Source organism: Blennius ocellaris (genome assembly GCF_963422515.1).
Source record: "Blennius ocellaris genome assembly, chromosome: 20".
Lineage (NCBI taxonomy): Eukaryota > Metazoa > Chordata > Actinopteri > Blenniiformes > Blenniidae > Blennius > Blennius ocellaris.
The window spans coordinates 15,396,241-15,423,191 of NC_137669.1; the positions used below are offsets into that span (position 1 = coordinate 15,396,241).

The window sequence follows — 26,951 nt, forward strand, 5'->3', positions numbered from 1 at the left end:
GCCTAACGTCAGCTTGTTCACCGGGTCCCTCCCAGTGTGAGATCAGTAGTGCTGCTTCGAAGTCATGGATGACACACATGACTGGGAGTTCCCGGCAACAAGGAACGAGCTGAGATATGCTAGAGTTGACATGTCAGTGGGTAAAATTCAATATCCACACCCTCACTGAAATAGTTTTGTAGCAATGTTTATTTATTTTTAGTAATTTTAAAATCTGACGAAGCTGCTTTTCAAAATACACTCCATGATACGTATCTGAGACTGGAAAGCTGTGGCGCACTGCCTTGGAAATCCATAGATATTTTTCAATTACGTAGAAAACAGGTTTTTCTCTTTTCTCTCTTGTCTTTTAACCACTTGCCATAGTTCATCCACTTGATGTCATTAAACTGACAGTTTAGACAGTGAGGTTAAATGTCAAAGTAAATATCAGATAATGCAGTAAGAGTCCAATCACAAGTATTAGAACAGCCAGCAAGTGTGTTTTTGCACATGTATTTTCAACTTTGTAAAGGCTTTTGTGCCTTTTTTTTTTTTTGAAATATAGCCTTTGAGTCAAGAACCAGCAAATAAGTCAGTTTTTCCTAGTGTTAAATTATACTGATTGTCTGCAACACATTTTTGATGAAATATGAAATGATGTATTTAATATTTTTTGTTCAAAAAGTAATAAACAAATTATATGCCAACAGTCTGCTGTTATTATTCATTAGTCATTATTTTGTCCGTTTTTCGTTGAACACTGTAGACTTAGATGATGACTAATGGCCTCACGCCACCTCTAAACAGTAGATTGTTGTTTCAAATATATGTTATGATTTGGGGGATTTTTTAAAATTAAATAAGAGTCCTTGAAGAGTTCTGATAATTTCTTCTTTTCCTCTCTCAAGGCATTCGAATGATTAGACTGGAAAAGCCTGTTGGAGTTAATTGTCATTTAGTTTTGGATTGTATTGAGCTTTGATCATCTGTTTAAAGGATCAGCAGAAAATCCGAGTACAGACCTTTACGAGCAAGCGTTCCCCCGCTTTTGTATCCTAATCTTTGCTACATCGTGGTGGTAAAACAGGTGACATCTGATAAACGTGCACTCTTTGACATTTTCTTGCTCACTAGGGCTTCTTCACTCACAAGTTACAAGATTGCTTTCATTAGGGACAAAGTTCAATGACAACTCCTCGGCCATAGACGCAGAAAAATGCTCGTCACTACGTACATGTCTGCACCAAAGCATAAATACAAAACCAAGTGTACTGTATCTTACACTGTAAGAACATGATCTGTCTTATGAACACACTTAGCATCATCTCTGATCTTTTAATCATATTCTATATTTTTAATAAGTAAACTACATGTGCATTGCTGTGAAATGTTCCAAAAGCAATACAGGTCAAATTGCACACAAGACATGTAGCTGAAGGTAAACGGAGTTTCCCTAAAGCCAATAATCCCAGCTGCAAATCAAAACTCCTGAGAAGTTTGATGAACTAAAATGAAGCTACTGCACGAATAATAATCCTGACTTTGAACCCCCACATAAATTGTACCTTTGATCCATTTCGCTTTTGAACCCAATAAATCCTTCACAGTGGGGTTGTTAAAGAGAAAATGAAGAGCCAGGAGGGAGAAAGAACAAAGGCCAGAAGCAAAAGAAACATTGACCACAGCGTGCTAAATGTAACTGTTCTCTGTCACGTTGACTGACGAAGACGTAACATCTGCAAAGTTATTTTATTTGATACAAAGTTTAATGGAAGAAGCACAATGCTGCCACAGTGTTTTCACACCAATGTGATGGATTGGTGTCTCATTTTTTTATAAACATGTCAACATGTCATAAAAATGCATCATTCTTTAGTGTAAAGTTTCATAATGTCTCCGCAAATGTTATGACATGTTATGTTCACATTCTGACAAAAACAAAACTTCAGCATATGATAACTTGTTCATGAGTGACTGGAAGAGAGAAAGTACTGATTGTCAAGTGGTAAAAATACATGTGATATATCACGTATTTCTTAATGATGCACATTGTAGTTTCATGCAAGGTCAAAATGGACAAACTTCATTTGGCTAAAAGAAAACTGCTGTCAGTCCATATGTATAATAATATAATTTATAGATAATCTTTGGTATACAATGATCATTTTTCTTTCTCTGAGATGGCTTGAACAGCTCATGTCACAATTTGACATTTATCTGTAAAATCTTTAATGATCTGATTTGGTTTTTCCAATTCCTCTAAGTAGGAATGCCCCAGCTGGCAGCCTTCTGAGTTTCCAGCTCCAAGCACACAACATATTTCACTCACTGAAATGTAATGATTAAACCATGTTGACATACGTTTCAGTTGAAGTTACTCCTTCAAAAAGTAATGGAGTTACTAAGGAGGTCGTATGACGTAATAAAGTGCACGTGGCTGTCTCAGTGTGTTTCTTCTGTGCTGAGGTGCGCACACTCTTCCAGCAGGACTCAGCATAACGTAAAGTAAAGTAAAAAATACATGTAACTACAGTTTTGTTTTTAAATCTATTTCCTGCAGTTTCAATACTAATTATGGTGTTTCCCTCCTCCAGGGCAACACAAGAAGACGAGGCCTTCCATTACATCTGCAGCCCTGTCTTTGTGGGAATGTTTCATTTTCATGAGCAAAGCCATAAATATTTGAGGTCACTTTGTCACTCTGAATCCAAAGGCTTGTCAAAGAATAAACGCCACTCAGGAGTGGCTGAGGGAAATCACCATTTCCCAGAATAAGCTGACGCAGTGGCCCACTTGTTTCCCGACTCACCTGCTCGTTATTCGTCACGTGGAAACTTGAACCCAGTTCGCTCAGTCTGTGAGTGGGTGAGGCCGTTTACTGATAAAAGTTCACCCATATTTAATTTCAACTCATCGGGGGTTGATATGGGTGTGTCATTAATAGCACGTAGCAGCGTTTAATGTGGCGTTGGCAGCATCTTCACCAAAGCGGCGGCATGAACAGAAGTGGACATGAGTTTATGGTGCAAATCAGCATCACTCAGGTGAAGAGAGCCGGGTCAGGCTGACCGTATATAAGTTCAACCGACGCCTTTCTTCATATTTTATGACATGTTGTTAGATTTAATGCGGACAAGTCAAAGTCAGAGTCCACAGGTAAAACCCAGAGACAGCAGAAGTAGTTCAGGTGTGGGCCAGATCACTGAGCCTCTTCCCGAAGGCGTTTTCAGCTTTGTGTAATAACTGAAGGCCAACAACAACATGCATGTAAATCTCCCTGCAGAGTAACTGGAGCTCACCACTGTAACACTGTCACAACTTTTTAAGATAGAATACCAATTGTATTTATTGTAACATTATATTTGGAATTGTTATTTTGGTCCTTCTTCGGTCTGTCTTTTTTTTCTTATCACCATTAAGTTAAAATAAAATGTTTTGTTTTTACCGTTATTTTTTTCATCATATTGTATCGATTCTGTTGAACGCTGTCAGCTCAGTTTAGTAACACTTCACTTATCTTGTTTCAGATTATTGGATGTCAAATCAAAGGTGAAAGGTTTTCAGGGTTGTGAGGTGGTTAGCACCGCCACCAGTGAAATGATCTCCTGTTGGATTCTAGGCCTTTCTGTGTGGAGTTGACGAGTTCTCTCTGTATCTGTGGGTCCCTGGTTTCCCTCCAACAGTCCAAAACATACATGTGAGGTCAATTCATGACTCTGACCAGTATAAACTCTGCATTCACTCACATCCAAGCAGAGGGATGTACATCAACATGAGTCACGATCAGCAGAAACACGTGCAGAGGAATACAAGCCAACAAAACCTCCAGCAGTCACGAGGAAAACACATTTAAAACTATCTTGTGTGTGTGTGTGTGTGTGTGTGTAGAATCTGCTTCTCACATTTATGAGTGAAAAGTAAATTTTCAATAAAAGGAAACAAGCCACTCCCCTTTACAGTAACTGGGTTCATTTTCAAGTGTCTCATGAAGTAGAGCAGTTTTCTAACAAAGGCAGTGATTCATACTTTAAAGAGTTTTTTTTTTAATAAATGGCCTCTCAAGATATTACAGTCAGCAGGAGTCAATATTTACTTTCCTATCTGCTGTTTAAACATTGAATCGACACTCACACTGCAACAGTGAATGATTAAATACAAAATCCCCCTTTATTTTCACTCACATGCTTCTTTGTGTCAGTTTATTTCTAGGTCAAGGACTGTGACTTGTCCCAAACAAGTTGTTGTTTTGTCCTTTAGATTTGAATTAGTATTAAAATACTGCCAACTACTACATATTTACACTAAAATAAATTCCCCTCAAATAAAATAAAAAACATTACAGCAAAGCCATCGTAGAAAAATAAACTTTTTTTGATTTATTAAGTATAAATATTAACATTTTTCATTTATTAGAAATTCAGACCGACTTGATTGAAAATCAACAGGTTAAAGTGAAAACACACACACACACAGATCATTTAAAGCGAATGATCTCCTGCGTTGCCAGTCTGATGAGCTGGTTGAAGTCGAACTGAATGTATTTCCTCCAGTAGCGTCGGTCTTTGCCGTAGGTTTGGGCAGGATAACATGGACTGCCTGAAACACAAACTGGGCTTCAGCTTCATGGACAGACTGCAGATTAACTTTGTGCAAATAGAAGTAGGTGTAATCTGGTGAATTTATGTGGTTTACTGATCAAAATGGTTCTCTAAGTGGAGCCACAACTTGAGGAGGTAGAAGATGCCTCTGGAGCAACAGTGAAGCTCAACTAAACAAACGTGGCTCTCTGACGACCTCTAGAGGTCTGAACAGTCCCTCCTTTTTAAAGGAAGGCTGCTTCCAGATATTAAACCACGAAACTATCTTTATACTTTTAACAGGAAATAGTAAACCAATCTGTTCAGCAAAGCTTTGATTGTTAACCAATCCAACGTGTTTCTGTCTGCAATTGTTTATTTATTCCAAATTAATTATATACTCATTCCATATTGGATTGTCTTTTAGAGACGTCTTAAGTTTTGCCTGCTTTTCTTTGTATTTTGCTTTTTTCTTGAACAGAGACATTATAAAGGGGCCCTCCTAAACACCTACCATGTGAACTATATAACCAGCATAACCCTGAATGCTGAAAATATGAAGCTTTTTTTTTTTATTATTATTTTTAACTCACATTAAATTGGAACACAAACTTTTTCTATGGTGAAATTAGGCAGAAATAAATTGGTATGAGAAAAAATATATTGTTGTGTATGTATGTATGTATATATGTATGCATGTATGTATACCTATGCCATGCAGGATTCTTGCAACAGCTCTTCCAGAAAACTTCTCATCACTTCGGTTGGCAAGAAAACCTCTGATGTCGGCTCTGATTTGATCTTCCCACTCAAAGATCTGCAAACACACCCACACACATGGTCAGACACACAAAACACACAGTCAGACAGCCATGAGCCACAACATTCCCCAACACTAATCTTACAAATATGTGAAACGTGCAATTATTTTCTATTTTCACCTTGTATTTGTCGTGCTCGTCAAGGTCGACCGGTTGGAGTGTGTGATCTCGGTCTCGCCGTTTGTCAAAGTACTCGGAGAGCAGCCCTTTCAGCTGTAAACTGCGAGTCTCGTCCAAGTCTTCCAGACAGGATGACGCAGTCTGAAAGGCCACACTGGGGAAACGACAAAATGGTTAAACCAACAAAACAGAAACACACAGGAAACAAAGTGGTAAACATGTTAAATGTTAAATTTCTGTCTGTAAATGAAATAGTCACTATTACAATGGTCATTCAGGTATTATATATACAAATTTGCATTTTTTTTTTTTTTTTGCTATTTATCTCATAAAAAAACTCATTATAGCACTGTACCTCTTGAAAGCTTTGAAACAGGATGTCAGCTGGTACAGCTGCGTCCTCTCTTGGTCCTGCACGCGATTGTGCAGAAACTGACAAACTCTGTCCATCTCATCGTGGCTCAGGTCCCCAAAGGAGCGAAAGTAGAATGAAAGGGAGGAGAATTCGACGAGAATGCCGCTGCGGCCGCCAGCTGCAACACAGAAACGTCAACACGTGACCACGTCTGTGACGGTAAATCGGGAAAACCACATGTCACAACCAAACCTCTATCTGTGCTCCACTGAAGCTGCCTGAGTCCTCTCTTCACGAGAGGAAGCTCCCACCCCATCGTGTCCGCCACTTCCACGACGTCAAACTCCAGCTGATCGCATGTCTCCACTCGCTCGCCCGCCATCCGCCGTCTGGCCAGCACCACGGCGATGGGAGGGCAACTGAAGCGGTGGAATCAAAGAAAAAAAAAAAAAAAAACATTTATTCTCACCTGGTTTCTTAAAAGCACAACACCAGAATACGTTAATGAATATTTCCTACATTTTTGTGACTTTCTGGAGCTGCCTCGGCCCGTTGTAGCAGCTGACCTTACACACCGACAGGATGGGGTGCAGGAGCTCCACGAACCGCTGCGGATGAAGCTCCAGATAGCAAAGCAGCGTCTCCACGCCTGAAAAAATAACACTTATTATCTAGAGAAAACATGCTTTACAGCTTAAAACCAAGTGTTACTCAGCAAGTGTCAGGAAATACCTTTTCTAAACTAACTCTGAGACACTGCCACTTATGGTGAAGTGGTCTCATATTTCTATATAAAGTCTGGCTTTGCTCTACTGTGGTAAATCAAGTCAAAAGCGCTTTTCATCCAACATAATCAGTGTAGCTTTGCTTTATGTATTGCTGTGAAAAGATAAATAAAAACAGGATTCACCTTCCTCTGTGATGTCCAGAGCCTCAACAGTTTCTTGGATGGGTATCGCTCTCTCGTGCGTATGACACACTCGCTCTTCAGGCCAGTCGCTGCCGGCTGCTTGCCGGTCCTTAAGCTGTTCCTCTGGCCAATCGGCTTTTGTGTCTTTAGCTGTATGCTCTTCCTTTTTCTCCTCTTCCTCATTCTTCTTTCCATCACCACTGTCTTCCTGTAGGGTTTGCTCAGCTGGACCAACATCTGAAATCTCCTTCCAATGGAAAAAAGAATCCTTATATCAGAATGTACACCTTCTAAAACTTACTTGCTTAACATTAAAACCTTATAATCACCTCTCCTGTAGTTAGTTGTGGTTTGTGTGACTGCTCTTCGTCTTGTTGAGGAGGATTCAGGCTGCCTTTCTGATCACACTCATCCATCATATCCAGCATCTCCAAGTCTTCAACATCCTGCACGCACAGAACAGAACACCATTTATATATATATATTTTTTAACCTTTAAAGAAGGTTTTAATGAATATCACACAATGCAAAACGTTTCTGTGTGAAGGGTTAGGGTGAGCATGGGACTTGCCATCAGGAGCTCCTGCTGTTTCTGATGAATCTGTTTACATTTGCAGGCTGGGAAAACTTTTTGGACGAGTCGTTTCACGGTGTAGTAGTCCACCGTGTCTGCGTAAATATGACGACGCAACTCGTGGAGGTCTCCACCCTGCACACACACAAACATACATCAAACTCACAATACAACTCAGTCGGTACCCAATCCATCTATTGTGAGTCCTTTGAGCTCAGACTCAAACCAGACGACTCACGACACCATCAGCATCTTTCCAGTGACAGATAATAGAAACTGCAATACTTTATGACACAAGCCCAGAAAATCCTGTATTCTTTCAGTTGAATTCTCACCTCTGGGTCCAGAAACAGGTGACAGTGAGCAGGTTCTCCATCTCTGCCGGCTCTCCCGATCTCCTGAACGTAGCTCTCAAAACTCTAAAAATCACACAGTGCCGTATAGAGAACTTGCATAAAGTGTGATGCTGACAGTCGGACACTGAAAAACGCTTTTCCACGAAGATGCTCAGAACTAATCAGGCCTCTTCCCACCTTAGGCATGTTGTAGTGTATGATACCGCGGACGTCAGACTTATCCAGGCCCATGCCGAACGCCACCGTGGCCACTACGATTCTCAGCTCGCCGCACATGAAGTTGTTCTGGACGCGTCGCCGCTCGGACCCCGACAGGCCGGCGTGGTACGACTCAGCCTGCCACTTCAGCGGTTTACGGATCTTCTTACGTGCTGAATAATAAAGAAAAAAGAGAATCAATAAGTGGGAAAGATTTTCACATTACAGGAGTCAATATATTTACATCACCTTTTCCCAACTATGTCTAGCTGTTTGTTTTAGGTGGAATACGATTGGATACAGTTGGATCATATGAAAGTGACTGGACAAGCAGGTAAATATTGAGTTATAATATCGTGTTTTCATAACACTGCACCCCGGCAGCCCTCCAGACTTTTAGTCATTGGATCAAATTTGCTGCGGTCATAACTGTTATGGTGGTGCACTGAAGCTCGTGTATTCAAAATACAAAATGTCCGACACAAGTTACCCAATTCTTTCTTTTTCTGTCCCATAGGGTTGTTCTGTGATTGGCTGTTGCTGCTGATCTGGTGGTTTTCCTTCACCAGCACCCCCTGCAGGCAGGTCCTGAGCAGCGCCGCCACGCGGGCAGTCTCCTCTCTTCTGGTGCAGTAGACAATGATGGAGTCCAGGCAACCAAAACGATCCCCTTTCAATAAAGCCACTAATGCCTTGAAACATAAAGACAGGAGAGACACACAGTCAACGAAATTCAAAGATTCTGCCAAAGGAAATCTACGTTTCCAACAAATACTCTTCATACCTGATCCTTGTCTCTGTCCATAGACACAGACAGATTGAGGTTAGGAGGGACAGCTGCAGACCTGACCGCGATGCCATCTTCATCACTGATGTTCAGATGCTGAGCGATGTCAAGAGCAGTGGACAGCGTGGCTGTGGCCGTCAGCCCCAGCATGCACTGCACTCCCAAACGCTCCCGTAGCACCTGGAAACAGAAAACAGACAACTGTTGTGAAAACAATGTGGAGATATGAGAGCTTACAATGAGAATGAGGTATATAAAGCTTAATTATTCTCCAATGCATCTTCAGACCTTTCAAGCCCATCAAAGATTTTTATCTAATTACAGTATTTTACTGCAGTTGCCATCCAACATAATACCTTTGTCCGTGTTTGCTGGCCATGAAATCTTTAATACTAAGCATAAGGCTTCATTGACCTACCTTGCAGAGCCTGAGGTAACAGGGTCTGAAGTTGTGTGACCACTCAGAGACACAGTGAGCTTCATCTATACACGCAAAGGCCACAGGGGGGAGCTCCTGAGCGGAGGGCAGACACCCTGAACCTGAACGTCCACCACCGACCAAAGCTTCGGGAGAGAGGAGCAACACCGACACCTCGCCCGATTTCACCTGAGCGAGAGGGAGTTTAGAATGAAAATATTACTGGATGTCAAATGTTACAGATAAACTATTGCACTGCTTATCAACCTGTAGAAATCTGATCCCTCTAAACTAAGAGCTCCTTTCTCTTTTGAATTATTACCAAGAAGGAGTGTGAGAAACACTGATTTTATCCCAACTTGTACATATGTATTACGTAGCTATAAACGTGGATCCGTCGTCGTTTGGATCACCGTTTACTGTGTGTAATTTACCTTTTCTATCGCAGCTTCTCTCTGCTTCATCGTCATGTTGGAGTGGATACAGGCAGCCTTCAGCTTGGCCGGCACACCAGACAGCTACATCACAGAAAGAGTTTGTCAGGTGCCAAGGAGTAAATATCAGCCTTTGCTCTTCTACAATCAGTAAAAAGTGTTTACCTGGTCGTCCATGAGGGAGACCAGAGGGGAAATAACCAACGTGATGCTCTTGGCTCTCTGAGCATACAGGTACGCTGGAAGCTGGTAGCACAACGATTTGCCCATGCCGGTTGACAACACCACAAGGGTAGAGAGACCTGAAAACACAAGAGGGGAAACATGAGATGGTGGAAGTGCACATGCTCGCAGGTGTGACAGTGTATTTACAGGCGCTGCACAAACCTGACAGGATCCTCATGATGGCTTCTTCCTGTCCGGCCCTGAAGGATGAATAGCCGAGTTCTCTCAGGGCCGAATGCACTTCATCAGGTGTTTCTGATCCCGAACAGAAAAACAGTCTCAGTGAATTCTCAGACAAAGACACGTTGTATGTGCTCTTTATCTCTTTATCTGTGATAAATATACAGATCAGGCCAGTTGACAGTGTTACCCTGAACTTTGCCGTCATCTGTGAGAGGATAAAGCGGCTGGACAGGAGGTGGAGGAGCGGGACGTTTATAGTCGGGACGAATCACATTCAGCAGCACCTCATCTTTAAGGTGACTATCCGCTTCTTTGTCCTGTTGGTTTGGTTCTTCTTTGGTACCAAACGATGTGACTAGAACCGAAAAGAAAGATCAGAAGATTTCACAACATAATTCAAAAACTAAAAGTTGAGGTTTCTGTCAAGAGCTCTGCTTTGATTTGAGCAGGATCAATAAAGGACTTTGGACTGAATCTGATTTCATTAATAAGTACACTTGTAGTGGTGAAAATGAGCGGATGGAATTATCGTTTAATCATTAAAAAAAAAAAGTATAATCTCAAATTCTAAAACCCATCTCCACGCACCCAATGGCTGCGGCCCGAGCGTTCCCGTTGCCCTGGCAACATCCTCCAGCGTGGGCAGTTCAAATGGCTCCTCTTCCGCGGGGTCGTCTTCCGGAACTGGAGGTGGAGGCGCTACAAGACGGATCAGCAGGATTACTTCGGAGCATCGAATGTACCTTTTGTCAGTTCCTTCACCGACAGCTCTCAGTCCGTCTTTGCAGAACACAGTTTCAGTAGAGGTTTAACGCCTCAACTTTCAGAGCTACATTCATAATTTCGCGCTACATTTCTATCTCACCTCGTCCCTTGCAGTCGATCGCCCAGTGTCCGGTCCCTCCGCACTTGTAGCAGGTGTCGCCCTGCCGACTGATCCCGCCTCTGAAGCCGCCCCTCCTCCCCCTGCCGAAATATCCCCCACCTCCGCCGAAGCGCTCTCCTTTCAGCTGGAACTTCTGCACGGACAGCTGAAAGAAAGAAGAGGAGAAGACCACGGAGAATACACATGTGACACCTCTCTGACACTTCTATACCTTTTCTATATGATGCCAATATTTTGGACACAAAACTCACCTGCCTGCGCAGAGCCATCCCTCTCAGGGCATAGCCTTTCACGTGAGACTTCTTTTTTAAATTGATCTTCACAAAGTTTCCCTCTGCACTTTTTGCAACTCTGTCGAATAGAATCCAAAAATTATTACAGACTTCAGATAAAAAGTATGCAGTCGTCTTGAGCTATATTCGTTCGTACCTGGCTCGGACAGACTGCGTCCGATAGATTCTGCTCGCTCCGATTTCCTCCTCTACTTCTCCCAACAGGTTCTCTTGAGGAACCTTAACAGAAGTAAACAGGCATGCTTTATTTGGAGTGTCTGCACAAAGAAGCTGCTGACGGCACAATGTTGTTGTAGAAAAGTTTGCTCTGAAATTATAATAATTCATTCACTCACCTTTCTTGGTATTTTAGTTTCTTTTTCCTTTTCGGTCTCTCCATCGTCTTCTTTTTTCTTTGGTCTTCTTTTCTTTGCCGTCCCTCCTTGAGCAGGGCTCAGGTGTACATCAGAGCTCTCCTCATTCTTTTTCCTCTTCCTCTGCCTCTTTTTCACTCCTCCTTCTTCGGTTGCATCTCCATCCACGTCTTCGCCTTCCCGTTGCCTTTTCCTGCCCCTCTTCTTCTTCGGGCCTTTGGACTTCAGACTCCCCTCACTCTCATTTTCCGGTGTTTGTGGCTTTTCCGTCTCCTCACCTTCCTTTATTTTTTTTTTACCTTTCTCTCCTCTTTCACGTTTTCCAGCACGTCGCTGAGGTGACTTTGGTGAACTGCCACTGACGTTTGCGTCCCTCTTCGTGGACACTGGACTCTCGTGTTTTCCCAACACCGCTGATCCTTCTCCATCTCCATCCGCTAAGATTTCCAGTTTCTCTGCTTCTTCACCTCCTTTTCTGTCCTTTTCTGGGTCTCTCTCACCTCTTTCTTCCATTTTTATGCCCTGGTTGCCGGCACCAGGCTTCTCCTCCTCTCCCATCTCTCCAAACACCTGACACCGCTCGAGCCACTTCCTGTCAACGAAGCTCAGCCTGCTGGCGGGAGACGGTCTTCCCACACTTCCTCCTCTCAAGCCTCCAAACGACTGCTGACGTCCTTTAGAGCCAAAAGAAGTTTCAGGAATAGCAGATTTGAATCCCTGATGTGGAGTTTTTAATACATCAGGACTTTCTCCTATGTCTCCTGAAGCTTTTTCTGTGGCATCCGGTTTTCTTTTGGAATCTCCAGTAGTTTGTTCAGGAGATAAAGACGACAGGCCGGAGGATCGGCATGGCGCAGGAGCTGAATCACGATTAAAACTGCTGCTGTGGCCTTGAGCAGAATCTGCAGATTCATCACTAAACAGTCTCACTGGTTCAAAAGGTTCCAAAGGCTCTTGAGGCTCGACAGGATCCGGCATCTTCGAAGCCAGGGAGCCCAGAGTCGGCTTAAAACTCCTGTGAGCAACGACACAATTACAAAGAAAGCTTGATCATCTCACAGTGATTCTATTTCTTCTATTGACTTAATTTGACTACCTAAATAAATTAACATATATGCGATACAATAGTGATTCTCACAATACGGAAGCACTCTCCAACATTCACCTCGGTGTAAATGGGCTTGTTTCACTGCCCATGCTCCGGATCTTTGCAGGAGTTCCAGGCTTGACTGTTGACGTAGTTTGTTCATCTTTTAAGCAGTTTAGAGGCCGTCGGCCAGGAGCAAAAGTTTTCTTCAGTGTGACCGGTCGCTCCTTTGAAAGAAAATCATATTTAATTTATATATATATATATATATATATATATATATATATATATATATACATGTTCTTCTTCTTCATGCACAGGAAGAAGAGAAACATATTTAAGTGGTTAGATACGTTTGGAGATCTCCCTAACCTTACTGAGTGAACCCATGTTGCTTTTCAGCTTCAAACCGTAATATTGGGAGGAAGCTTTCAGGTTGTCTTTGTCCTGGGCTGTGAGCCTGGGAGAGGCTGCAGGTAACGCACTGCGGTTCAGATGAACACCCCATGAGTCCGACTCCTAAAAGACAGGAAATAAAGTATTAGCATTAATAAGCATTCGGTAAGATAATATAGCTGTTGACGTCCACAGGCTTCATAGACTTTCTGTACCTTGGCAGTGTTGAGCTCAGCTGGAGCCGGAGTTTGACCCCCGGATACATCACTGTTGTTTTCTTTGGCTTGTTTCAAACTGCGATACTCCTTATACAAATCTGACACAAAAGACACAGTGTTATTACATTCCCAACCTCATCTGACTACTTCATTTGTTTACTGTCTATTTTGCAGGGATTCGCAGGGGCAGGACTCACTCCTGGTCTCATCTGGAGCCTGATCAATGTCCTCCTGGAAATCCAAATCAATTGCATGAATAAAAAAAATAAAACCCAAAAAGGTGACAGTACCAGTGACAGTTGGATGCCATCTGTGCAAAAATGTCCATAACACAACCATAATAAAGCCAGATCGACGCTTAAACTGAAGGTTTCACTCACCTTGTTGGGTTTCCTTTGGTGCTCTCTTAGGAAACTTTGCTCCCAGCGTTTCAGCACAAGTTTCACCTCGTTGTAGCGATCCATAGCGAGCACAGAGCCGGTAAACTACAGTTTTCTGGACTTTACACAATCAAAACATGCTCCATGTTGTCTCCACGAAGACAACAGACGCTTTTCATAATCGCTGCGTTAAAACTTACGTTTTGTACGGAAACAGCTCCCACAACTTCTAGTGTTTAAAATGACAATATATCGCTTTAGCTTTTTTTAATTTTCCAAATAAATCCGCTTGCAATCTGCAGATGGTAGAAAAGCACAGTTTAAAGCGCAAAAATGTGTCACACAAGTCCTTCCTGTGGAGGAGTGTTTACGATTTTCCCGCGCCGGAAATGTGACATTTCGGGTTGCCAGGTTTCTTCCTGTTTCCCCCAGTTTCAAGGAAGGATCCCTTGCAGTGTCACGTAGATTTATTGGAGGAGATGGGGGCATTTATGAAGCGTGGGGGTGTGTTGAGGACGAAGATATGATAAAAGCAATGATTACTGTGATCGTTGTTATTTAATTGAACTTCTACACATATGAATATGTTATATAAAAAAAAAAAAAACAAGTATTGGCTCTACGGACCTTGCGTCCCTCATTAGGCTATGAGGCTGAATTGGAATCCAAAATACAAATACCATAACGTCAAATTGGAATTTATGGAGTACAATTGTCATCGAAGTGAGAAATAAATAACAACAAAGAGACGAAGCGATGATTTTGGCACGTGAAATGTTAAAAACAGACAGAACTGTGATGAGTCAAAGTCAAGTATTTTCCTGTCAATCCATCAATATGTATGACACAGATAACTATAACTCCACTTCCCCTTCAAACCCTTGATGCAATGGAATACATTTATAAGGAATAAAGTCATTAAAGAGAAATTTAAAGAACTATATTTCATTTCTATATACATATAACCATAACTATTGGGGAGCTTATGATCATCAGCTAATAAATCTTTATCAAATAGAAAAATTGAATTACGAAGTTGTTACGATAAAGTCATGCAACATATTGACAAGTATAACGCAGATCACTTCTGCCAACTGCAATAACTAATTTTCTTAACAATTACACTAACACACATACTTGCTGCACACACACTATACTTTGGAAGGATTTGTTATGTACACATTTAAATGTAAAATGCACTGTTCCACATTTGCAGTCACACATTTGTAAAAAAAATAAAATAAAATTCTCCATGATTGTGTCCTTCTCTGTATTATCTATTTTTAGTCTTATATTACCTATTTGTGCTTATTAGATGCATAACTGGAGTTTTAGTATTTTTATAAATCCTTTTCATCGCTTGAACTCACTTATTATAAATTATCTATCATCTCAATATACACAATTTATTACACTGCATTGTAACAGTGAACAATAACTATACACTTATTTTCGTTTATTGTATTCAGTTCAGATAATAGTAAATATATTTGGGACATTTGTTCAATTGTGGTTCTTTTTCAGTTTCGCCAGTCCGTCTCACTTTTCAGTGTTTGAGTTGCCACTCTGACTCATTTGGCTTCTGCATCTCTGTTTTGCCATTGTGTTTCATTTATTGATAACCTTCCTGGTTTAGTGTTGCCCTGAGTAACGGCCTAAAGTGACGTGATGTGTTGGCACTCAATCCAATCATTCATCAAATAAAGAGATAACAATACCAAAAACCAAGATCTTTATTGATAGAGAGGAAAATACAATGGTGAATGCAGCTGATTCATGATACCAAACTTTTCAAAGTTCTGATACTGATGATGTACATACACTGCCTGGCCAAAAATAAAGTCGCCACCAAATAAAAAAAGGTCACACGCTAATATTTCGTACCACCTTTAGCTTTGATTACGGCACGCATTTGCTGTGGCATTGTTTCGATGAGCTTCTGCAATGAATGTCACAAGATTTATTTCCATCCAGTGTTGCATTAATTTTGTGAGAACTATGTCTTATGCTCCCTGAACCACTCTTTCACAATTTGAGCCCGATGAATCCTGGCATTGTCATCTTGGAATATGCCCGTACCACCAGGGAAGAAAGAAAAAATCCATTGATGGAATAACCTGGTCATCCAGTATATTCAGTCACATACTGTTGCTGAACAGTCCAACATTTATGCTCCCTTGCAAATTGAAGCCTTTTTTTTTCCGGTTCGCCTCACTGATTAGTGGTTTTCTCAAGGCTACACAGCTGTTCAGTCCCAATCCCTTGAGTTCCCTTCGCATTGTGCTCCACATTTCTTCCTCGAAGACGATGAGTCCCCACTATCCTTCCAGTTATTAATAATGCGTCAGACAGTTCTTAACCCAATTTTAGTAGTTTCTGCAATCTCCTGAGATGTTTTCTCTGCTTGATGCATGCCAATGATTTGACCCTTCTCAAACAGACTAACATCTTTTCCATGACTACGGGATGTATCTTTCGACATACTCATTGCACCAGTTGGGGTTACATAAATTGTTGCCAGCTGCAAGATAATCGCCCATGCAGTAATTATCCAATGGGAGGCTCGTACCTATTTGCTTAGGATTACTATTGCAACAACACATCATCAGTAGGGTAAAACTAACCTGTCTCACGACAGTCTAACCCCAGCTCACGTTCCCTATTAGTGGGTGAACAATCCCGGTAGTGACTTTTTTTTTTTTTGGCCAGGCAGTGTATATTTAATACTTTCTCATGTTGTGAGAGCGTCTCTTCATTTCAACATGGAAACCTCATGGAAGTATGCCCCCAGCATCTTGATTCCCTGAATGTAGTTGGATCTGTAAAAAGATAATAAACACAACAATGGAGGAAAAAACGTGTCGTTAAGAGCATAGTGAATAAGTCACAGCAGCACCTTATATCACCAACTTCCCACAGTATTTGTTTCTACACATTTTCAGACCTGTTGATCTTTTCGTTCTGAGAGTGAGCTCCATCGTCGGACGACCCCATGGGCAGCAGCATGACATTACGGCCTGTGGCTTCCTGGAAGGTCAGGGTGACCGGGATGCTGCCGCCCTCGCGAGTCAGGTCGGGCTCAACGCCGAAGACTGCAGCACAGAGAGGAGGGTGAGGAGGGATCCAGAAGAACAGTTAGTAGGTGAACAAAGAGGTGCAATGTGAAGTGGGGGGGGGGGGAGGACATCAGCTTCCATAGTTTTTAGCATCTGTACCCGTTTTCATGGCCTTGCGACCAGCCATGTAGTGTGGGTGGTTGAAGTCGGAGACCCAGGCTTTGGCACCATGGCCCATATCCACTTTCATCTTGTTGGGGCTCCCCAATTCATTGAACGTTTTCTGCAGATGGTCAATGACCTTGATAATGACAGAGCCAATAAAAGTGATGAGCAACAGATTTTTAGAAACATCGGCACCACCTGCAGGGTTGGACTATTCAAGTTAACTGGTAAAGTGTGTTAAGGTGCCGTATTATCTGCTGTGGAAACCATCAATGAAAAGGAATTGAGATATTTATACCTGCTTCTCCACAACTTTGGGATCCATGTCAGGGACCAGGCGGATGGAGAACTTGCCAATGACCTTGCGGGGGATGACGGTCTTGGCTCCCGTTTCAGAGAAAGCCCCCTCAATGCCATGAAGCGAGAGAGATGGGTATCTCCAGCGGTGCATAAGGATTAACTCCTGCAGTGAGCGAAGATGAGCACTTTTCAGTACAACACACAACCAATTTTGACCAGTGGCATGAATGATCTTCTTGCCTTGGTGTCATGCAGCAGCTTCCCGACTCCCACATCCTTGCAGTATTCATGCAGGTCAAACTCAATGTTCTCATACTGCTTCTTCTCCTCCTCTGTCAGAGGGGCCACACTGTCCAGGATCCCAGGAACCAAGATCCTTCCCCGTTTGTCCACCAGCGATCCTGTGTGGGGAAACAACAATCAGAAGATCAAACCTCAACATAGTGTTAATAAAAGACATAAAAAACATGAAAGAATAGTTGTTGTTTTTTAAAAATAAAACTCCAGCTTTACTTGCCCATAAGAGCAATGAGGTCAGTCATGGCTTCATGAACGGAGCCTCCAAACACGCCTGAGTGTAGGTCCTTCGCACCGCACTCCACCTGCGAGTTTCAAGGTAAAACGTTATTTAAGAATAGAATGAAAACGTTATTATCATTGTCACCAGTACAACAAGATTTTTTTTAAAAATCTTTAATGTCAAATCGAAAGTCGACAGAAATCAGAGGTGGATTTGTGCCATTTTGATGAATTATCCGATTAGAATGTAAATATGATGGTAATGTACCTGAATGAAGAAGTAGCAGATTCCTCTCAGACCGTAGGTGATGCAGGGTTTGGTCTTGCCCAGCCAGTAGTTGTCGGAGATGCAGACGTAGTCGACGTCTTTCAAGAAGGTGTCCTTTCTGGAAAACACCAGATCGTCCAGGCCCTCAGATCCAGATTCCTCCATCCCCTCAAAGCAGAATTTGATGTTGATGGGAAGTTCCTGCAACATGAAGAGGGATAGAAATCCATATGATCAATGTAGTGGAGGTGACAATCTGGGAAACTTTCAGGCTTTATGAACAATATAATTTCAACGATATCTATTCCTCCACTGGTGATCAAACGGTACTTTTGAGGTTGTTTTTTTCATTTGGTGAAAAAAAACAATAGAATATTGTTTTACTCTGGCTACTTGTTTTCATTAACTTTTCACAGTTTCTCCCTTGCATGACTATGTAAATGTACGGGTGATTCAAAACAACATATTGGTGACTTGCTTCTGTGTAATCATTAAGCTGTGGCTGGATAAGATCTTGCATTTCATCTCGCCACCTTTGACCAGCTTAAGTACTGCTGATTACTGCTCTTACGTCACGAGAAGCAATGACCAAATCAGGGACGAACTTTAACAGAGATAATCTCTTCCTCAGTGTGAAGCTAAATAGTTCAGGAAAACAGGCCACTTGCTTCTGCACTCCCAATTATTCCATATTGATTCAATATTTTCCCGTCTTTTAAAGTTTTCAAATGGTTTCAAATGATGATCTTGATAATGTCACAGTTAAGTATGAGTCAAGAAGATGGAGCTCTTGGAATGCATTAGTTGTTTGTCTTGCATTGACCACAAAAAAAGCTGATAAATACCTGAATCTGTTTAGATGTGAGGAGAGAGAAAGTGAAAGTATCATGAGTTGTTCTCATGTGAACAAAAGAGGGAGGAACCAGGAAAGGTTTGCCAAAATAAGCAAACTGTTTTTAACTGGGGACATTAAATCGCCGCCGTTGAAACCAGGAGATGTTCTTTATAACATCCCATCCTGACATTTAGTTTGGGGAAGAACAGAGTTAATAAAGTGGAGAATTTAAAGTGCTCTGAGTGGAGGTCCTGGATCAAATAAGACGCACCACTAAATGTGGTGATTTTAGTGATTTTGTGATTTTAGTACCTGACCGAGTTTCTGATGGGCCTCGATGCAGTTGAACCAGGCCAACACTGGACCCTTGTCATCAGTAGATCCTCGACCATAGAGCTTGCCTACAAACAAGAAAGATCCATCAGATGACATAGTTTGCTAAAAAGACAAGTCCAGTAAAACTTCATTCCAGCCACATGGTGCATTTCCATTGTAAGATACGATCAATATGAGCAAAGAGATCTTGTTCTCCAAACAAGGGTCATGGGCAGATCTGTACATGTCATGTAAAATATGACACAAGCACTAAGAAAGCTGAACAGGCAGCAAGGAAATGGGGAAGTGGCCCCAGCAGTTTCTATCAGCTGATTCTCAACACTGTGAGTGTCTGCAGCTTCAAAGTAAAAACAGAGGAAGCTCAAATCTGCATATGAGAGCTGATGTAGCAACTGTGTTCCCGAAATGATTTGACTCAATGAATTTATAAATCATTCATCTGAGGAGCTTTCTCTGTCAAATAAATCTTTTAAGGAAATAAAGAGCTCAACTAGGTTGACACAAATTACAACAAGATTAATAGAAGTTCCTGTGACACAAAGTGTGTATAAAGCTGCCGATGCGCCACTTCAACTGTGATAGAAAAGCAGGAGATTTAATTTCACTGCAGGTGTTTGCAATAAAGCAAAAATGTCTCGTACATTTAGTGAATAAAAAATAAAATTTCAGCCAGTTTGCTCTTTAAAAGCTGAATGAGTTTGGATTTATCCTGCAGTGACACATCTGAAACAACTTGAACTGACGGGTTTGCAGATAAGATGTTTTGGCTGGACTTTGGAAACATGCAGGAAATTGTGATGTGATCACAAGTGCAGAGCTGATAAAAGCTCAAAGAGCATTTAAATGTGCTGCTGTTTGGCAATAAAGATCCGATTTAAGTAATAAAGGTGAAAATTTACACCAAAGGAGCAGTTTACTGTTACGGTCAGTGCTTCAGTGTCATGTAATCCTTTCTGAATTTTTTTTTCCACACAGATTCGAAGCTATAAGTTTGACAAGGCAGTAATAAATGGGGTGTATCCATTCCAAAAATACCGAGAACAAAAACCTTTAAATGGTGACATTGAATCTCATCTTGCACAACCAAACTGCATTCCAGTCCGCTTCAGTAGCACACCTGCTGTATCATTATGAACTGGCTAAATTTGGATCATATCTACTTTGTTCCAAACAAAACAAATGAAAAACCAAAAGCATTCAGCTCTCACCGTCTTTCTCCACCAGAGTGAAAGGTTCTGTATCCCAGCCGTCATCGATGGCCGCTGGCTGGACATCGAGGTGGCCGTAAATACAAACTGTCTTCTTGCCTGGGTCTGAGCCCAAATGCCCCAAAACAATAGGAGGCAGGGGGATCTCCTCCCCAGAGGGAAGCTGTCGGAAGAGAATGTGATCTGACTGAAAGCCCACAATACATGCATACAAACACAGTAATAGTGCGACAAACCTCTCACACACTCTTACCTTCTGTTTGCCAATGTCCACCATCTCCACAGTGCCACCCAGCTTCTTAATGTCCTCAGCTGCCATCTCCATCATCTTCTTGATCTCGCCGCGCTTGTCGGGCCAGGCAGACACGCTCTGGACAGCCACCCAGTCTGCAAGGCGCTGCAAAGTAACAACAGTTCACTTAACTCCTATTGCAGTGGAATCCAGCACAGATCCTGCACAATGGATTTTTCATAGGGCAACAGTGATAAAAAAAAACATTTGAAGTATTAAAAAAAAAAAAAAGTCCTCTCAAGGGTAAAAATGACAATCAATTAAAATCTGTCTTACCTGCACATACAGATCCTGGTGGTTATCCACATAATCGAAGAGCTTTGGAAGATGAGCCATGGTTACTGGAGACGGGATCTGAGGGCTGAAAGAGAAAACTGGTGTGACCCCCTCATCGGACTCTGAACTGTCTTTAATAGGAGGACGAAAACCACACCCTCCTGCAAACCTACTGACTGCTGCCCTATTAGAGGCTCCTCAGTGTGTACAGACAAGTGGTTTAGAGTGCCACACAAGCATGTTTCACATCAAGAAGTTCAGAAGTTTTGCAGAACTAAAGGCAGATCTGACGTGTCGGTTTTCGGAGGGTTATGCTCAACAATAAAAATCATGGAAGTACAGCTGCATCCCAAAAATCCATTGATACAGGGAAAACATCAAACGTGTCACCTTGGTAAACCACACCATGATTCACATTAACATTATCATTCAGTAGCTCACCTGGGATGACTTAACATCATAATTTATTCTCTTACTTTGCAAACTTATTTTTGTCACTATTCAAATATAGACAAACTTATTTAAATATTATACTAAACCTATATAGGCTCTTTTTTATTTTACATTATCATAGACATTTGAACATAAATGCAGCCTTCGGTGTTGTTTAGGCTGAATAGAACTAGTTTCACAGTTCTGGTTATTTGACTTAGTCGAGTTACACAAAGTATTCCCGCCTGACTGGGTCGCATTATTAATGACTTTTTATGCGATCAGACAGAGTTCGTTGGCTAATACAGCTGGGATAGAAGCTGGGATCCATTGAAACTACGGTGTTACAGTGCAGACTTGTTTCTTATGTATGAGCGTCCAGCTGATGTGAACATGTGACTCTCCTCACCTGACAGCTACTTCCTGTGTGTACAAACGGCGAACTAATCCGTCAGCTACAAAGTCGAAACCAAGCCCCGTTTTAAAAAAAAATATCAATATATGTATATAAAAGACAAGAATAATGTAGTTTAACTCACAGGTGGACGATGACTCCACGGACCGGAAGCACGATCCGTTATGCGCATGCGCAGACAGGCAGCTTCGTCATGCGCGACCATTTTGGCTCAGAAATGCTTTAAAGAAAAGATTGAACCCAAACAACAGATGACACAAACGAATACCTTCAGGTTTTTGGACAGTGGGAGGAAACCGGAGTAAAAAGATAAAATCGACGAACAAACAGAGAGAACATGCATAACTGATAACTGCTATTGGTAACTGTCATTGGTTACAATGAGTAGTTCCACATAAAAAAATACTTTAGCACACAAACACGTGTGCAATTTTGTCATCAATTATCTTTAAGTTGTTTGGGTACTCTGGGAGGACGTCTAGTAGCCAGAATATCTTCCCTATGCATCTTTTCTCTCTCTCTCTTTCGCTTGGCAGAAGTTTTTTACAGATCATTTGGGTTTTTTCCACGAGATCTGTTTTTATTTCTTAACACTGGCAGTGGGGGTTGGGGATGGTGGTGTTGGAGAGGGTGGGGGATTGTGTGTCTTTGTAGTTTGTTTTGCGTGTCTGTAAAACACTTTGTGCTACTTGTATGTATGAATGGTACTATATAAATAATTAGATTTGATTTGATTCTTCCCATTGTCCATAAACATGCACGCAAGTTAGTTAATAATGGGCACGTGAGTGTGTGTTTGTCTGTCTCTCTGTGTTTGACCTGTGATTGAGTGGTGACCTATCCTGACTTCTGGTGACCTTCAGTCGGACTCAATACAACTGATTGACGCATTATAGAAGATGAAAGGAATAATAGTTATGTGAAAAATTATTATTATTATAGTTTTAGTAGTGGCACAATTAGTATAGGGGGCAACGACGTGGAGACTTGTGTTTAATTTTAGAATCAAACAAAAAAATGTATTATCATATTTTTTTTTATTTTCTAGGCTGTTGTTTGGGTTTTTTCCTGGAGCGGTCACGTGTCCTCCTACGTCACATCTTTGTAGTCGCTCGTGCAGCCATTTTGGGGAGGCTGTGGACCGTCGAGCTCCTTCGTGCCATTATTAGCTGCTCCAAAAAAAAGAGAAAGAAAAACACACCGCGCACACACAAAGAAACCGAACGGGGAAAACGTCGTTAAATATGGGCCCGCCGGGAGAGAGAACACGCCACATGTCGACTGCAAGAACGGAGGATTCCAGCTGGATTGTCGATTTATCTTGACATGGCATGCAGCAGGGCGAGCCGGGGGCTGTGACGACTGAAGAAAAGAAGAGAAAGAAAACAAACACCTCCAAACTTCAGACGTGGAGAGAGGGGGCGACACTTATGTTCTAGCTAGCGCTTAATCTCGCCGCCCAGCGTCTTGTCTCAACCCCTCCGTCGGTGTGCCTGTCGAGCCGCTTTATTTCATCGATGAGGTTGTTTTGAGACGCGAAGTATCCAGCTAAAGAGGAACACAATGCTGAGCTCGCGCACAAACGGTTAGTCCGGGACGCCCGCGGCTCTCCGGCCTCCCAGCACTGGCAGTCACTTTGGCCGCACGGAGAAGATGTAAACGCGTGGAAAGATGACTGCACGCTAGCCAGGACAACCACACACAGGCCTCCCATTAAGCCAATCAGTCAGGAGATAAGATGTAGCTACACCGTCGGTCCACTACTAGTTAGTGTCTGAAGTGAAAGCCTAGGTTAGCCTGCTAGCTCACTTAGCTAGTGTGCTAAAAATACGCCCACATCATGACGACCGGCAGTGGCGCCGCCGAGTGAGTGGCAGGGGAGAGAAAAGAACCAAAAAGTCAAGGAAATGTCAAGTTACTTTCGCAGTAGCCTTCGATGTTACCCAGTGCCAACATCTCCTGGCATCTGTATTTACCTGCCATGTTCGTCTGTATCCCCAGTCCGTCTGTAACACGCGCATAACGACAGTCTGCAGAGAAACAGCCATGGATGAGGGACTCTGAAAAAAACAAATAGAATAAAAGAAAATGGCCCGAATAGTAGAAGAGTTTGTCCGCTTGCTGTAGTCCACAGTTGTCACTAGCAAATCAATACGACCAGTATGGGTTTTCTGTAGTAGCAGCCGTCTCTGTTGACTTTCAGTACCATCTCGCAGAGGAAATCGTTAGTCCAATTTGAGTTGCTGTTTCATTTAAATCTGTTGTCCTCCCTTTTGTCTATGGCAGGTTGACAAAAAAAAAATTAAATAAATAGGAAATTTGGCTCGAAAGACATGTCCTAAAACATGGATTTCTGATCAATATCAAGGAGATGTAGTCTTAGCTTATTGACCATTCCCCTCCTCAACACTGCCCGTCACCAAACAAAAAAGTGAAATGACTTAGTTTTGTTTCTTATTTGTTGACCTTTTCAGTTCATAGTTAGTACTTCGAAGATCGAGCTTAAGAGTTTGGATGCGTTGTTTCTGCAAATAAGGGTAGCTATCTCTATTTTTTAATCCAACGTATAAACACAAAAGTAGAAAGTGAAGACAAAATACAGTGCACAGGAGGAGATACTACCATCCAAAAAAAAATTAACCATGGGGGACCCAACTTCACGAAGAAATCAAACACGAAACCGTCTTCGAGCTCAACTTCGGAAGAAAAGGGAATCTTTGGCAGATCAGTTTGACTTCAAGATTTATATCGCCTTCGTTTTCAAAGAAAAGGTTTGTCGGCCCTCGTTGCATCCATTTGCTTTGAACGTCCTCTTTAACTTTGACTTTAAATTCTGTAACGGTCCTCCTCCTTTGTCATTACAGAAGAAGAAGTCAGCACTTTTTGAGGTAGCTGAAGTGGTGCCAGTGATGACCAACAACTATGAAGAAAACATCCTGCGTGGTGTGCGCGATTCCAGCTACTCTCTGGAGAGTTCGATAGAACTCCTGCAAAAAGACGTCGTGCAACTACACGCCCCCCGATACCAGTCAATGCGAAGGGTAAGCCTGGGAACCGTCCGAAAAGGTTGCCGGTTTGAGGGAAGAAAACACCTAATTATGTTAATTTTCTTTTCTCCGTGTCGTCACAGGATGTGATAGGCTGCACACAGGAAATGGATTTTATCCTCTGGCCACGCAATGACATTGAGAAGATTGTCTGTCTGCTGTTCTCCAGATGGAAGGGGGCTGATGATGAACCCTTTAGGCCTGTTCAGGTCAGCACTCTACGCCTTGAATCAGAGATTGCAGCAGTTAGTTTAAGCCTCGTCAATGTTTAAATACTGTATATAAATTTAGACTGAAGGGCTTAAATAACATGCTTTACAGAGAAGTAGAGCGATGCTTCCTGAACATACAATTAAATGTTGATTCAACCAAATAGTGTAATGTAAACACTTCGGATAGGATTAATCGAATCAGACAGATCATAATTGGAGGAGGTGGTTTAGCTCTATTTACACTATTTTAAGAAAAAAACGGTTGATACAGGAGACAATACTGTCGCTTTCCACAAAAAGCTTTTATCTTCCTGATCAGACTCTGAACGTGGAAAATGTTTCTCCGATGTTGCAATTTCAAAACAAACGCCAAAACAAACATGACGAGCCTGGCTAATGGTTTCATTTGAAATACTAGTAGGTTTCCACATAAAGCTGGATCTGTGAAACGTGCAAAATAATATAACCGATCAGGAGGCCTCATTCAAGATGCACCAAATTGAGATTGAAACTGCATCTTTTTATTTACAGGCCAAGTTTGAATTTCATCACGGAGACTATGAGAAGCAGTGCTTGCATGCTTTGGGTCGTAAAGACAAGGCTGGAATGGTGATGAACAACCCAACTCAGTCTGTATTTCTCTTCATGGATCGACAGCACTTACAGGTCAGTTTGCTCATTCGAGCAATATTTCAATTTTGATAAGCTGAATTAAAAAAAAAAAAAAAACAAGTTTCATTACATGACGAGTTGTTATTCTCTGCCAATTTTGCAGACTCCTAAAACCAAGGCCACGGTTTTCAAGTTGTGCAGCCTCTGCCTGTACTTGCCGCAGGACCAGCTGACCTGCTGGGGTGTGGGAGACATCGAGGATCACCTTCGCCCGTACATGCCTGACTAAGGCCTCTTGCTCCACGCAGCCACACAGGGAAAAGCCCCTTCTCCTTCCTCCTGCCTAAGCCTTCAGAAGCAAATTGATGTACTCATCTCCACCCTTTCCCCTTGTCAAAGATGTGAACTTATGCTTGGATCTCCTTTTTGTTCCCTACTCGCTCTTCCCCTCCCCAACCTGAAGCCGATTCCGTTCCCATCCTTTTTAGTTTTCGTCACGCTCTCCAATGCCCCCCCCCCCCCCCCCTCCTTTCTCTCTGCCATTTTTGGATTAGTTCTGCCTTCTTTTTTTTTTCATTTACTTCCTCCTCATTCCCTCCTTCTCCGCACTCACCTACCCACCCATTTTTGTTCATTTGAACCTGCACGAACATTGATTTTGAGTGGTTGGTTGTTCTCTTGGAGCCGCACAGTCAACAGCACCGGTCATTGAAGGAACTCTTTATGTTGCATCAAAAACAGGAAAAAAAAACAAAAAAAACAATACACAGGTCTTCACGGTGGTTCTCAGATGGATGCGTTTTCTATCCTTGTTGTCATAAGAAAGGATTGTTAAAGCTTGTTTGTAATGGCAATGGGGGTTTCGAGAACAACTTTACACAATCTCTTGACCAAGGACAGGTGTGAGCAGGTGGTAGCGCACCTGCATAGGGAAAGATAACAAGATGAACAGTATTTGTCAAATCATATGGTGTAGGTATTGCTTCTTATAAACCGCCTTAGTTATTTTGCTGGACTTTTGAAGATGTTTTGGTGTCATTTGCTTTTCCTCTGAAACATGCTAGGCAGGCCTTTTTGCTAAAATCTTAAGTGACTTGAAAGGCATTGTGCTCAAAGTGGGGACGTGTTGGTTAGACGCTGAAGGTCATGTTCACCGATCAAGCCGTTCATGCACTATTCATTTAAGCTACTGAAATCTGATATTTTATGTTCTTATTGGGGTTGTGGGTTGGTGAGAAATTGAAATAACTGATTTAATGTTTAATTTACCTAACAACTAAAAGTTGCTGGAAGCTAACCGATTTTGTTTTGTTTAATTTGACCTACTAAAATTAATAGAATTTGCTGCCATGCTCATCAAATTAAAATTGGGTTTTGCAGGCTTGCTTGTCAATTATTAAGTACATAGTTGGTATAATTTTGTTT

General features: G+C 41.9%; 3 protein-coding genes across 5 annotated transcripts; 1 reads left to right on the forward strand and 2 right to left on the reverse strand.

Moving 5' to 3' along the window:
- Positions 1-4,456: 4,456 nt before the first annotated feature.
- On the reverse strand, positions 4,457-13,637 carry recql4 (RecQ helicase-like 4; the record flags this gene model as incomplete). Its single annotated transcript, XM_080515609.1, has 28 exons — positions 4,457-4,578; positions 5,268-5,376; positions 5,501-5,654; positions 5,856-6,033; positions 6,108-6,274; positions 6,375-6,504; positions 6,766-7,012; positions 7,095-7,211; positions 7,337-7,474; positions 7,675-7,758; positions 7,873-8,066; positions 8,384-8,585; positions 8,678-8,860; positions 9,099-9,287; positions 9,533-9,616; positions 9,698-9,834; positions 9,920-10,012; positions 10,128-10,295; positions 10,529-10,639; positions 10,806-10,971; positions 11,078-11,177; positions 11,256-11,338; positions 11,455-12,487; positions 12,638-12,786; positions 12,932-13,078; positions 13,171-13,271; positions 13,371-13,404; positions 13,554-13,637. The coding sequence occupies 28 exons, from the start codon at positions 13,635-13,637 to the stop codon at positions 4,457-4,459; spliced, it is 4,704 nt and encodes a 1,567-aa protein (XP_080371735.1).
- Positions 13,638-15,274: 1,637 nt separating this feature from the next.
- Positions 15,275-21,849, reverse strand: cndp2 (carnosine dipeptidase 2). 2 transcript variants are annotated; one of them, XM_080515562.1, is made up of 12 exons: positions 21,780-21,849; positions 20,809-20,893; positions 20,494-20,637; positions 20,241-20,403; positions 19,009-19,097; positions 17,862-18,062; positions 17,592-17,676; positions 17,315-17,475; positions 17,073-17,237; positions 16,769-16,910; positions 16,498-16,645; positions 15,275-16,372 (listed from the first exon to the last, which is right to left on the reverse strand). In XM_080515562.1, exons 2-12 carry the CDS (start codon positions 20,866-20,868, stop codon positions 16,306-16,308), a joined length of 1,425 nt encoding a protein of 474 aa, XP_080371688.1. In that variant the 5' UTR covers positions 20,869-20,893; positions 21,780-21,849; the 3' UTR covers positions 15,275-16,305. The 2 variants fall into 2 exon arrangements, with proteins under 2 accessions (XP_080371688.1, XP_080371689.1); XM_080515563.1 differs by lacking the exon at positions 21,780-21,849 and adding an exon at positions 21,650-21,730.
- A 925-nt stretch (positions 21,850-22,774) lies between these two features.
- On the forward strand, positions 22,775-26,907 carry cUnh6orf62 (chromosome Un C6orf62 homolog). 2 transcript variants are annotated; one of them, XM_080516136.1, is made up of 5 exons: positions 22,775-24,426; positions 24,520-24,696; positions 24,786-24,911; positions 25,446-25,580; positions 25,690-26,907. In XM_080516136.1, exons 1-5 carry the CDS (start codon positions 24,298-24,300, stop codon positions 25,813-25,815), a joined length of 693 nt encoding a protein of 230 aa, XP_080372262.1. In that variant the 5' UTR covers positions 22,775-24,297; the 3' UTR covers positions 25,816-26,907. The 2 variants fall into 2 exon arrangements, with proteins under 2 accessions (XP_080372262.1, XP_080372261.1); XM_080516135.1 differs by having other exon boundaries at positions 22,775-24,696.
- Positions 26,908-26,951: the final 44 nt, after the last annotated feature.